The sequence below is a fragment of the Bubalus kerabau genome, chromosome 2, assembly GCF_029407905.1.
Source record: "Bubalus kerabau isolate K-KA32 ecotype Philippines breed swamp buffalo chromosome 2, PCC_UOA_SB_1v2, whole genome shotgun sequence".
Classification (NCBI taxonomy): Eukaryota; Metazoa; Chordata; class Mammalia; order Artiodactyla; family Bovidae; genus Bubalus; species Bubalus kerabau.
The window spans coordinates 162,556,726-162,570,139 of NC_073625.1; the positions used below are offsets into that span (position 1 = coordinate 162,556,726).

The 13,414-nt window shown below is 39.2% G+C and overlaps 1 protein-coding gene across 8 annotated transcripts in view; it reads right to left on the reverse strand.

Annotated features, from left to right (window-relative positions):
- Positions 1-3,401: 3,401 nt before the first annotated feature.
- LOC129644022 (C1GALT1-specific chaperone 1-like) overlaps positions 3,402-13,414 on the reverse strand; it is a 93,093-nt gene continuing 83,080 nt past the window's right edge. For 5 of the 8 annotated variants that reach the window (XM_055569341.1, XM_055569340.1, XM_055569343.1 and 2 more), the window contains one exon: positions 3,402-4,862. In XM_055569341.1, coding sequence (XP_055425316.1) covers positions 3,694-4,862 — 1,169 coding nt within the window. In that variant the 3' untranslated portion in view covers positions 3,402-3,693. Of the gene's footprint in view, positions 4,863-12,440; positions 13,028-13,414 lie in introns of all 8 variants that reach the window. The other 3 variants (XM_055569346.1, XM_055569347.1, XM_055569348.1) reach the window with 2 other exon arrangements.

The window sequence follows — 13,414 nt, forward strand, 5'->3', positions numbered from 1 at the left end:
CTACAAATAAAAAGCATAAATAGACTCAAGATAAATGGATCAAGATATACCATGCTAACACTGATCCAAAGAAACATGGATTCACTATATTAATGTTAGACAAAGCAGAATTCAGAACAAGGAAACTTACTAGAGATAAAGAGAGGCATCATATTATGATAAAGGGGTCAGTTTTCAAGAAGACATCATAATCCTGAACAGGTATGTCCCTAAGAACAGAGCATCAAAATACATAATGCAAAAAAAAAAAAAAATGATAGAATTGTAAGGTGAAATAAACAAATCATTTGTTGTAATTAAAGACCTCAATACATCTCTGTCTGTACTTGACAATCTAGCAAGCAGAAAACCAGTAAGGATATAGTCACTCATCTATAAAGTTGGTTAAGGAGATTTTGTCTAACCTTGTGCAGTTAGGCTGACAGGGAAAAGGTATTGGAAAGACAGTCAAACACCTGCAGAAGATCTGCTGATACTTAATTGTGTGTAAGGGAAACCCTGGTAGAAAATGCATCTCCTGTTGCTTTATCAACTTAAAACCAGAAGACAGAAATTCACAAACCAAGGTCCCAGATCCATTAACCCTAATCTTCTATTTGAACTGTAGACTCACACCCTGATATTGCATTAAGAAGGAGAAATTGTAAAAGCTGAAATCCACCACAAAGCAAAGTGGCTGACAGCTCACATCCATAGGAAAAAAATACTCATACCTACTTAGTCTAGAATGAGGATAGGTCTTTCTCTAAAATTAGCATAAGCTGCCTGAAAGACCAGGATAGCGTGTAGGGCTGAGCTAGAGAGAGCTGACGAAGAAGGCAATGGCAACCCACTCCAGTACTCTTGCCTGGAAAATCCCATGGACGGAGGGGCCTGGTGGGCTGCAGTCCACGGGGTCACGAAGAGTCGGACACGACTGAGCGACTTCACTTTCACTTTTCATTTTCATGCATTGGAGAAGGAAATGGCAACCCACTCCAATGTTCTTGCCTGGAGAATCCCAGGGACGGGGGAGCCTGGTGGGCTGGGGTCTATGGGGTCGCACAGGGTCGGACACGACTGAAGCGACTTAGCAGCAGCAGCAGAGAGAGCTGAAAGTACATAGGATTCTTCAGGTAACTTTCATCTCATTTCCTGCATACACACCCCCTCCACTGACCTTCAAATGTCTGAATTCCCCCCAGTGACCACGCTTTTCAGATTTTCCCTTTATATGCTGCTTCAGTTCAGTTCAGGTCAGTCATTCAGTTGTGTCCGACTCTTTATGACCCCATGGATTCCAGCACGCCAGGCCTCCTTGTCCATCACCAACTCCCAGAGTTCACTCAAACTCATGTCCATTGAGTCGGTGATGCCATCCAGCCATCTCATCCTCTGTCGTCCCCTTCTCCTGCCCTCAAGCATCAGAGTCTTTTCCAATGAGTTGACTCTTCACGTGAAGTGGCCAAAGTATTGGAGTTTCAGCTTTAGCATCAGTCCGTCCAAAGAACACCCAGGGCTGATCTCCTTCAGAATGGACTGGTTGGATCTCCTTGCAGTCCAAGGGACTCTCAAGAGTCTTCTACCAACACCACAGTTCAAAAGCATCGATTCTTCGGTGCTCAGCTTTCTTTACTATCCAACTCTCACATCCATACATGTCCACTGGAAAAACCATAGCCTTGACTAGACAGACCTTTGTTGGCAAAGTAATGTCTCTGCTTTTGAATATGCTATCTATGTTGGTCATAACTTTCCTTCCAAGGAGTAAGCATCTTTTAATTTCATGGCTGCAGTCACCATCTGCAGTGATTTTGGAGCCCAAAAAAATAAAGTCTGACACTGTTTCCACTGTTTCCCCATCTAATTCCCATGAAGTGATGGAACCAGATGCCATGATCTTTGTTTTCTGAATGTTGAGCTTTAAGCAAACTTTTTTACTCTCCTTTCACTTTCATCAAGAGGCTTTTTAGTTCCTCTTCACTTTCTGCCATAAGGGTGGTGTCATCTGTGTATCTGAGGTTATTGATATTTCTCCCGGCAATCTTGATTCCAGCTTGTGCTTCTTCCAGCCCAGCATTTCTCATTATGTACTCTGCATAGAAGTTAAATAAGCAGAGTGACAATATACAACCTTGATGTACTCCTTTTCCTATTTTCTGGGCTCCAAAATTACTGCAGATGGTGACTGCAGCCATAAAATTAAAAGATGCTTGCTCCTTGGAAGAAAAGTTATGACCAACCTAGACAGCATATTAAAAAGCAGAGGCATTACTTTGCCGACAAAGGTCTGTATAGTCAAAGCTATGGATTTTCCAGTAGTCATGTATGGATGTGAGAGTTGGACCATAAAGAAGGCTGCGGGCTGAAGAATCAATGCTTTTGAACTGTGGTGTTAGAGAAGACTCTTGAGAGTCTCTTGGATTGCAAAGAGATCAAATCAGTCAATCCTAAGGGAAATCAGTTCTGAATATTCATTGGAAAGACTGATGCTGAAGCTGAAGCTCCAATACTTTGGCCACCTGATTCGAAGAGCTGACTCATTAGAAATGACCCAATGCTGGGAAAGACTGAAGGCACAAGGAGTAAGGAACAACAGAGGACAAGATCTTTGGAAGGCATCACTGACTCACTGGACTTGAGTTTGAGCAAGCTCCAGGACATGGTGAAGGACAGGGAAGCCTCGCATACTGCAACCCATGGGTCACAAAGAGTTAGACACAACTGAGTGACCAAACAACAAAAAACATGATTTTCTACCTCTGAAACAGTACACACCTCTGTATACAATCTCTGCCGCGGTACACTTCAAAACTGATTTAGGACTTTGCCTCCAGATGCTGACAACACAGGACAATAAAAGAGCCTGACATCTGTGAAGGTAAGACATGATTTTTGAGGAGCACCACCATTGAGTCCTACTTGAGTACACCTTTAAGGATTTCATTTTGGCTAAGTCATCAAAGCACTACAATTCATTTCTATGTTTCTATACACCAATACAGGGCTTCCCTGGTAGCTCAGCTGGTGAATAATCTGCCTCCAATGCTGGAGACTCAGATTGGATTCCTAGGTCGGCAAGATCCTCTGCAGAAGGGATAGCCTACCCACTTCAGTATTCTGGGGCTTCCCTAGTGATTCACATGATAAAAGAATCTGCCTGCAATGCCTGAGACCTGGGTTCGACCCCTGGGTTGGGAAGATCCCTTGAAGGAGAGCACAGTAACCCACTCCAAAATTCTTGCCTGGAGAATCCCCATGGACAGAGGTGCCTGGAGGCCTACAGTCCATAGGGTCACAGAGAGTCAGGCACAGCTGAGCAACTCAGCACAGCACATATACCAATATAGCCAATCAGCAAAAATATGTGCCACAGATTTCTAATATTCATAATTTAGAATTTACCACATAAATTATAATACACTTACCACATAAAATACTACATTATTTATAAGTATATCCTTTATTTCTAAAATTATCATTCTTAAAACATTTCTTCCCAACACATAAAATTTTCATGTTTCAAAAACCTCACCCTATTTGAAAATGTACTACTAAACTTCAATGTGCAAATAAACCAGTGTCACCAAACTGAAAAAAGGAAAAAAAAAAAAAACAGGGAAACACACTGCTGTATTGGGTATATAGTTTTACCACAAATAATGACAACATGTGTCTTACACGGTAATAATATACATATTCTTGTTTCACTTCTCAGTCATTGTCAGAACCATTCATAGGTAGGAAAACCAACACATCATTGAAAACATGCCCAAATGCTCTTAGATGATATACCCCATACATCATCACATACATCTGATTACATGTCAGCCCATTAAAAGTAATAGCCATATCTGAACAACATCCTTCCACCACCTGGTTGGGATGATTAGTCATTGCCTCTTTAATAAAAATCCCAACAGATTTGGTATTAAACACATCTTTTCCTTTAGAATCTTCTGCATTTTCTGCAAACACTCCAGCATATTTCAGGCAGACTGCAAGCTGCTTATCTTCAGATACCTCTCTAACCATCCTTCCCTTTTCAGGACACTTTTCAGGAATACTGAGAAGGCTGTTAAGTCTTTTAATTGATTCTATACTTAAGACAATTCCTCCTCCCACACTCACATATTCAAGATCTCCAGATTTTGCAGTGTGGCCTAGATAGAAAGGTTGTGAAGAATTCTTTTTTAGCAGAAAGTACTTTAAGTTTTCAATAATAGCAAACGTAGTGGGGTGTGCAAGGAAGAACCAGTTGTATTGGTCTCTATATTTATCGAAGGCATATTTGTAAGCTTTTCTCATCATTAACCACATGTCATTAGTTTCCATGTTAACTGACTCAAACACTTTAACATTTTCAGAACTGAAGAACTCTGCTTTGTCACAATGTTTGGCCCACGTCTCCTTCACGGCCGCCCAGAGACGCACATCCTTTGGTTTTACAAGGATGATACAGTATACCCGAAAGCTTTTACTGAGTTCCGTGCGTTCATCCTCTGAAATTTTCAAGATATCTTCTTTAGTAGGAGCTTGTAGGTGGTGACGCTCATGGCGGTGCGTTCTCTTTCCATAATCAATCTTAATATGTCCTAGCATAGTCATCAAGACACATAAAATGCTTCCGAGCAGTACACCCTTCAAAAACAAACTGCTTTCTGAAAGCATCTTCCCCCACGTCCGGTATGGTTTAATGACCGAAAGCGCAAGCGCACCCGGCTTTCCTCTCACTTTCGCGAGCCCCTCCTTTACGTTCCAGGCTGCTCTAGATGCAGGCGGTGTCCTCTCGTTGGTTCGGCTAAAGGTGGAGGAGGCCAAGCAGCAGCCTGAGGGCCACGGGGCGGGGGCAAAGGAGCCCTGGGCAGGTAGGCTGAGCCGCCCTCGGAATAGAAGAGAAAGAGTTTCCACTTAGATCTTGGATCATATCTAATTAGGATACTGTATTTCACTATGACTGGGTCTAACCAGCCAGGATGGTTAAACCCTGCCCACTGGTCCACCCTAGAACACTATCAAAGATTTTACGCTGAACAATAAACAATAAAACTCACTTTAACCGATCAAAAACAGACTTCTAGATTCACGTCACACTACCCAGGGTGCAAATTTCAAACCATAATTAACGTAACAGTAAGAAACATTCTCTTCCTAAAAAAATTATCGGAATTTTCTTCTCGGTGTTGTAGCAAGTGTTTTTTGTTCTGTTTTGTTTTGTTTTGACCTAACAAGTAAACAAGTTCAGCACTTATTTACTTAATCACTGCTACATTAACATATTGATTTGGTGTTTTGATTATGTTTTATGTTAAGTTGAATTAACCTTGGGCTTCCTTGTTGGCTCAGTGGTAAAGAATACGCCTCCAAAGCAGGAGACATGGGTTCAGTGCCTGAGTTGGGAAGATCTTCTAGAGGAGGAAAGGATGATCTACTCCAGTACTCTTGGCTGAGAAATCTCAGGGACAAAAGAGTCTGGCTGGCGCTCAATGAGGTGGCAAAAGAGTCAGTCAGACATAACTTAGGGATTAAACGAACAATTTTAAATTAACCATAACACTTTAAAGAGGTTCACTAATTCTTACTTAATCTTAGCCTTGAAACTGTGAATTCCTATTAGTCAAGTCTGCTACTAAATTAAACCTGAAAAAATTATGGTGGTTGCATTCAAAACATTTAATGAAGAGTAAACATTTTCCTCCTATGGGAGGGAAAAATGCCAACCCTAAAAAAGAAATACCAACCCTACTCTACTTGCTGAAAATGATTTCTCATTGAGTACTCACACAGCTTTGCATACGTTATTACCCATGAAGACATAAGTGTGAAAATAATAGGTCAATAAATGTATTTCCTACTTTCAAAATTCTCCAAGCCAGGTTTCAGCAATACGTGAACTGTGAACTTACAGATGTCCAAGCTGGTTTTAGAAAAGGCAGAGGAACCAGAGATCAAATAGCCAACATCCGCTAGATCATTGAAAATGCAAGAGAGTTTTTCTGAACTCTCCAGAAAAACATTTATTTCTGGTTTATTGATTATGCCAAAGCCTTTGACTGTGTGGATCACAATAAACTGTGGAAAATTCCGAAAGAGATGGGAATACCAGACCACCTGACCTGCCTCTTGAGAAATCTCTATGCAGGTCAGGAAGCAACAGTTAGAACTGGACATGGAACAACAGACTGGTTCCAAAGAGGGAAAGGAATGGGTCAAGGCTGTATATTGTCACCCTGCTTATTTAACTTATATGCAGAGTACATCATGTGAAATGCCAGACTGGATGAAGCACAAGCTGGAATCAAGATTGCCAGGAGAAACAGCAATAACCTCAGATATGCAGATGACATTGCCCTTATGGCAGAAATCAAAGAAAAACTAAAGAACCTCTTAATGAAAGTGAAAGAAGAGAGTGAAAAAGCTGGCTTAAAACTCAACATTTAGAAAACTAAGATCATGGCATCCATGATCATGGCATGGGCCCATCACTTCATCGCAAATAGATGGGGAAGCAATGGAAACAGTGACAGAATTTATTTTGGGGGGCTCCAAAATCACTGCAGATGGTGACTGCAGCCATGAAATTAAAAGACACTTGCTCCTTGGAATAAAAGCTATGACCTACCTAGACAGCAGAGACATTCCTTCACCAACAAAGGTCCATCTAGTCAAAGCTATGGTTTTTCCAGTAGTCATGTATGGATGTGAGAGTTGGACTATAAAGAAAGCTGAGTGCTGAAGAATTGATGCTTTTGAACTGTGGTGTTGGAGAAGACTCTTGAGAATTCCTTGGACTGCAAGGAGATCTAACCCGTCGATCCTAAAGAAAATCAGTCCTGAATATTCACTGGAAGGACTGATGCTGAAGCTGAAACTCCAATACTTTGGTCACCTGATGCCAAGAACTGACTCATTGGAAAAGACCCTGGTGCTGGGAAAGATTGAAGGCAGGAGGAGAAGAGGACGACAGAGGATGAGATGGCTGGATGGCATCACCGACTTGATGGACATAAGTTTGAGTAAACTCCGGGAGTTGGTGATGGACAGGGAGGCCTGGTGTGCTGCAGTCCGTGGAGTCTCAAGGAGTCTGACATGACTGAGCAACTGAACTGAACTGAACTTAGATTTTTTATTTTATAAAACATTTTGTCATTGAGGAAAATATTAGATGAACCACTGAGAGGCAGTGTAGTCCCCCAGATTATCCTTTCTTCCCATGAAGAGATAGTTTTAATATTCCTTTTGAATGCAGAACATACTAATACTACTTTCAATATTTTAGTGTACGTAAAGGATTAAGAATCACTAGCAACCTCTCATTTTTCTTACTGGCTCTTTTTCTATACAACTGAAAATCAAGCTATTTTGGAATCACATCCTGGAAAATTGAAAACTGTCTTTTAAAAGAAAATGTTTCCCAGAAAGATCACAAAGTGAATATTGTCATCATTGAAACAAGGATGGATCTAACATTTGTTAAGGATCTTATTCAAATTGAGCAACTATTTTTAGCAAGTAATTTTACTGCAACAAATTCAGTGAAAAGAAATAAAGTATAAATGATCTACTGTGAATATGTTAAGCAGATTTATAAAACTAAAGTAGACAAACTCACAGTAAAACATTTCAGTTGAACCACTAGAAATTTTTTGGTTTCTGCTCCATCTGCAGGTGATACTGCGCTACTCACCACATCATCTCTGGGGAAGGAAAACTCAGAGGGACACAAGCTGTTAAAAATACCCCCCCCCCAACTCTGGCAATGTTTTACAAAAATGACTTCAGAATAAGTAGCTATCAAAAGAAAGCAAAACACACAGAGAAAGTAAAAACCAAAAACAAAGAAACATAAATATTACCACAGTTATAGGTTTTCTGTTCAAGATGGGAAAATAGCAGTTTGCTCACTTGATTTTTATATCTGCCAGGGCCAAAGGTCATCGTATATCTCCAGTCATCAGTATTTCAAAAGTCAGGGAGATAGCAACTTAGCAAAAGGGCTCAAGGTTTTACTTACTTAGAAAATGCTCTGAAAGAATGTTTCTGCTTTAAATTTATCCTTTTAAGAGGATGTGAATTCCTTTTTTTCTAACTGTTATATCATGTGCTTGATAAAAAAGGCAGCAGAGCAAGGATCTATTTTGCACTCTCAGCCCCTGTCTCTGGTCAAATATCATTCCCACATAAGTGGAACTTTGACCAAAGCTGTTTGTATAGCTATTTCTAATTCAGTGTCAATAATGTGATGTTTTGTTTATTTGGCTGGTTTTATTTTATTTTATTGTAATTAATAACCAAAAATTATTAACTTTTGTGATTAATGTGAACCATATGAAACTAGAGTGTGATATTTGATTTCTCTCTAAAGGGTTTGTAAAGAACTGAGGGCCATAAGTTAATCACTTATTACAAGGTTGCCTTCAGAAAACAACCAGTGTATCCCTACTAAGTTCTACCTGCAATGCGTATAAATGTTGACATATTTCTTTTTCTCTAAGATTTCCAAGATTCCTGACCTATAAGAAAGTGGCATTCTTTCCTATCTGAGAGTCTGGGAATCTATAAGTCATAGACAGAAACCAAGGAGTATATTGTAGCAACATTTCCATATGAGAAAAATATTCTTTGTTCCTCAATTATCTTATCATGCCTTAGTAAATAAGATTCTTATTGAAACTATGCAAATAATTATATTTAATAAAAAGTCACAGAACACACTAAAGGCATTTTGCCTAATATTTAACCATTGTTCTGAGCAGTTCTGCCAACAGGAACCAATAATGTACCTTTGAATTAAACAAAATCATCGTCTTAAAATTTTTCAAATTATGTTTATTTTGTATATTAAGGGCTTAAATAAGAAACCATTTAAAGAATTTTACTGTTTGTAATAGGATAGCCTGTTAAGGTTGATAGATCAAGAAGAAAAGTAAATATTAAAAAAAAACACATTAAGCACAATTACATTTTCTCTTTAGACTCATTCAGTCTGAAGTAATTGTTTCTTATTTGTCTGATTTGGAGTTTTGGGGAAGTCTATTATCACATAGTTATATGCATATATATCGGGAATGCTAGAAATCCTTTCTGCTCCTGGGAGCTGTATACTAAAGGCTGTTCCTTATAGAATCAGTAGTTAAGAGTGTGTGATCAATTCCTTTACTGAAGTCATCATTTTTTTTTTATGTTTCTTTAGGAGGGGCCTTTAGGCAAGGGTGAATGAAAAGCAAAAATCACTTTTTGATTTTAGTATTGAAAGACTATGGCTATTATAATAATGAACAAAATAAGAACAGAGAAGCCACCTATTAAAGATAAATTGATATTTTAACAATTTAATAAAAGATCACCCTGAGAATAACTACATATTAATGAATGCCTTTAGTGTGTTCTGTGACTTTTTATTATATTATTTGCATAGTTTCAATAAAAATCTTATTTAGGCATGATAAGTCAATTGAGGAACAAAGAATATTTTTCTCATATGGAAATGTTGCCACAATTTACTCCTTGGTTTCTGTCTATGACTTATAGATTCCCAGACTATCAGATAGGAAAGAATGTCACTTTCTTACAGGACAGGAATCTTGGAGATCTTAAAGAAAAAGAAATATGTCTACATCTATAAGCATTAATATTAATGACAGTGAGATCATTAACAAGTCTCCAGGGTCTGTTAATTTATCCTCAAATTGTGTGTTAATAATTTTCATCAATTGCAAGCTATTTTAAGCCTAGAAACTAACTCTTTATCATCAACTTATTGATATTTGTACACTATGGTTATCTTTGTACATTAATTTGACTTTTCTATTCATCCTAAAAAGTACAAATATACTAAACTATTTATTTTGCATATAATTATTATAGGAAAAAATTAGCTCTTTTTGATTTGTCATCTCTTCTTATATGTTAGGCTTGGCAAACAAGACAGGTTTGACAGTAGTGTTGAGCCAATTAAAATTATGGTATGATTTTATAAACATATACAATTATCTTTAGCTTCCCTCCTTTTGTAAATTAAAAGACAAAGTTACTGATGTATGATTGTTGGTTGATCTATTAGTCTTCTGAGTATAAAAGATACCGTGATAGTTTTATTACTCTGGTTTTGAGAGCTGAATTTGTTGCACTCAAAAGAAGACAGTATATATTGCGAGGTTTTAAACATAGTAAATAGTTATAGGAAACAACTATAATCTTCATATAGCCTGGAAACAAACACAGCAATGAGCAACAAGATACATGAGAAAATCTAATTTTCAGAAGTGAAATCTTGTTAAAAATATATTCAAAGCATGGAAAAAGTATACATGCAAAAATCAGTAGGCTTTTGAGTGAGATAGTTTTGTTGATTATAAGAAACTTTTGCCATCTAAAACAGAAAAATATACTACTATTTGTCAAGAGTGGCCAGTAGTAGATCAAAGATCAAATGTAGTTTGAACTATTTGGTCATTTTTTTCCTTATTATCTGGAAGCTTCTTTTAACCATTTTATATCTTCATATTTATTTTTAGACATGTATAAACAATATTTAGTTAAAGGCTAGTTTTTTGATTATCAGTTCAGTTCAGTCACTCAGTCGTGTCCAACTCTTTGTGACCCCAAGGACTGTAGCATTCCAGGACTCCCTGTTCATCACCAACTCCCAGAGCTTATTTAAACACATTTCCATTGAGTAGGTGATGCCATTCAACCATCTCATCCTCCGTTGTCCCCTTTTCCTCCTGCCCTCGATCTTTCCCAGCATCAGGGTCTTTTCCAAAGAGTCAGTTTTTCACATCAGGTAGCCAAAATATTGGAGTTTCAGCTTCAGCATCAGTCCTTCCAATGTGTATTCAGGACTGATTTCCTTTCAGTTCAGTTCAGTTCAGTCGCTCAGTTGTGTCCGACTCTTTGAGACCCCATGAATAGCAGCACACCAGGCCTCCCTGTCCATCACCAACTCCCGGAGTTCACTCAGACTCACGTCCACCGAGTCAGTGATGCCATCCAGCCATCTCATCCTCTGTCATCCCCTTCTCCTCCTGCCCCCAATCCCTCCCAGCATCAGAGTCTTTTCCAATGAGTCAACTCTTCGCATGAGGTGGCTAAAGTACTGGAGTTTCAGCTTTAGCATCATTCCTTCCAAAAAAATCCCAGGGCTGATCTCCTTCAGAATGGACTGCTTGGATCTCCTTGCAGTCCAAGGGACTCTCAAGAATCTTCTCCAACACCACACTTCAAAAGCATCAATTCTTTGGCGCTCAGCTTTCTTCACAGTCCAACTCTCACATCCATACATGACCACTGGAAAAACCATAGCCTTGACTAGATGGACCTTTGTTGGCAAAGTAATGTCTCTGCTTTTGAATATGATTTCCTTTAGGATGGACTAATTGGATCACCATGCCATCCAAGGGACTCTCAAGAGTCTTCTCCAACACAGCAGTTCAAAAGCATCAATTCTTCTGTGCTCATCTTCCTTATAATCCAACTCGCACATCCCTACATGACTACTGGAAAATCCATAGCTTTGACTAGATGGACTTTTGCTGGCAAAGTAATGTCTCTGCTTTTTAATATGCTGTCTAGGTTGGTCATAGCATTTCTTCCAAGGAGCAAGTGTCTTTTAATTTCATGGCTGCAGTCACCATCTGCAGTGATTTTGGAGCCCAAGAAAATAAAGTCTCTCACTGTGTCCATTGCTTCCCCATCTAATTGCCAGGATGTGATGGGACTGGATGCCATGATCTTAGTTTTCTGAAAACTGAGTTTTAAGCCAACCTTTTCACTCTCCTCTATCACTTTCATCAAGAGGCTCTTTTGTTCTTCTTCATTTTCTGCCATAAAGTGGTTTCATCTGCATATTTGAGGTGATTGGTATTTCTCCCAGCAATCTTGATTCCAGCTTCTGCTTCATCCAGTCCAGCATTTTGCATGATGTACTCTGCATATAAGTTAAATAAGCAGGGTGACATATACAGCCTTGACCTACTCCTTTCTCTATTTGGAATCAGTCTGTTTTTCCATGCCCAGTTCTAACTGTTGCTTCTTGACCTGCACAAAGCTTTCTCAGAAGACGGATCAGATGGACTGGTATTCCCATCTCTTTCAGAATTTTCCACAGTTTGTTGTGGTCCACACAGTCAAGACTTTGGCATAGTCATAAAGCAGAAGTAGATGCTTTTCTGGAACTCTCTTGCTTTTTCAATGATCCAACAGATGTTGGCAATTTAATCTCTGGTTCCTCTACATTTTCTAAATCCAGCTTAAACATCTGTAAGTTCAAGGTTCAGGTACTGTTTTGAACCCTGGCATGGAGAATTTTGAGCATTACTTTGCTAGTGTGTGAAATGAGTGCAATTGTGTGGTTATTTGATCATTTTTTGGCATTGCCTTTCTTTGGGATTGGAATGAAAACTGACTTTTTCTAGGCCACCACTGACCCACACCTCCCCTGGAGACTCCTGGACACTCACAAGCAAGTCTGAGTCAGTATCTTGTGGGGTCACTGCTCCGTTTTCCTGGGTCCTGGGGCACACAAGGTTTTGTTTGTGCCCTCCAAGAATCTGTTTCCCCAGTCCTGTGGAAGTTCTGGTGGTTCTATGGTGGGGTTAATGGTGACCTCCTCCAAGAAGGCTTATGCCATACCCAGGTATACTGCACCCAGAGCTCCTGCAGCAGTCCACTGGTGAGCCATACATCCACTGGAGACACTCAAACACAGTTCTGGCTCAGTCCTTGTGGGGTTTCTGGGTTCTGGTGCACACAAGGTTGGTTTTAGCCCTCCAAGTGTCTCTGGTGGGTATGGGGTTTGATTCTAAATGCAGTTTTTCCCCTTCTACCATCTTGCTGGGGCTTCTCCTTTGCCCTTGGATGTGGGGTATCTTTTTGGTGGGATCCAACATTCTCCTGTCAATGGTTGTTCAACAGCAAATTGTAATTTTGGAGTTCTTACAGGAGAAGATGAGCACACAGGATGCAAATTGCTTCCTCCCCCAACTCTGTGGGAGGTAGTAGGCTCATTCAAAATGGCAAAGAACAATGAGTCAACTTTCCTTCTTACCTGGAACATAGAGAAGAAAGGACTTGAAAGGAGAAATACAATCAGTTTCTTGTCCAACAGATATCACACATATAAGCTACTGTATAAAATGTACCTTCTCTTTCCAAAATGAACACAGTGGGCTTCTGTTTCTATTAATTTGGCAGATGAAGAAACCATGAACTAAAGAGATAAGTGTGACATAAGCCAAATTTCTTAATTATTCATCCTGTTTTTAAATGGTGAAGACAGAGGTTCCATATAACTATCTATTTACATCCTGCTGTTTAACAAGCTAACAGTTAAGGAAAATGATCTGCTTTAAATATACTGAAGGAAAGATCAAGAACACTCATTTGATACAAGCCTTATGCACCAAAAATCATATAAGGTTGACCTACAAAATCA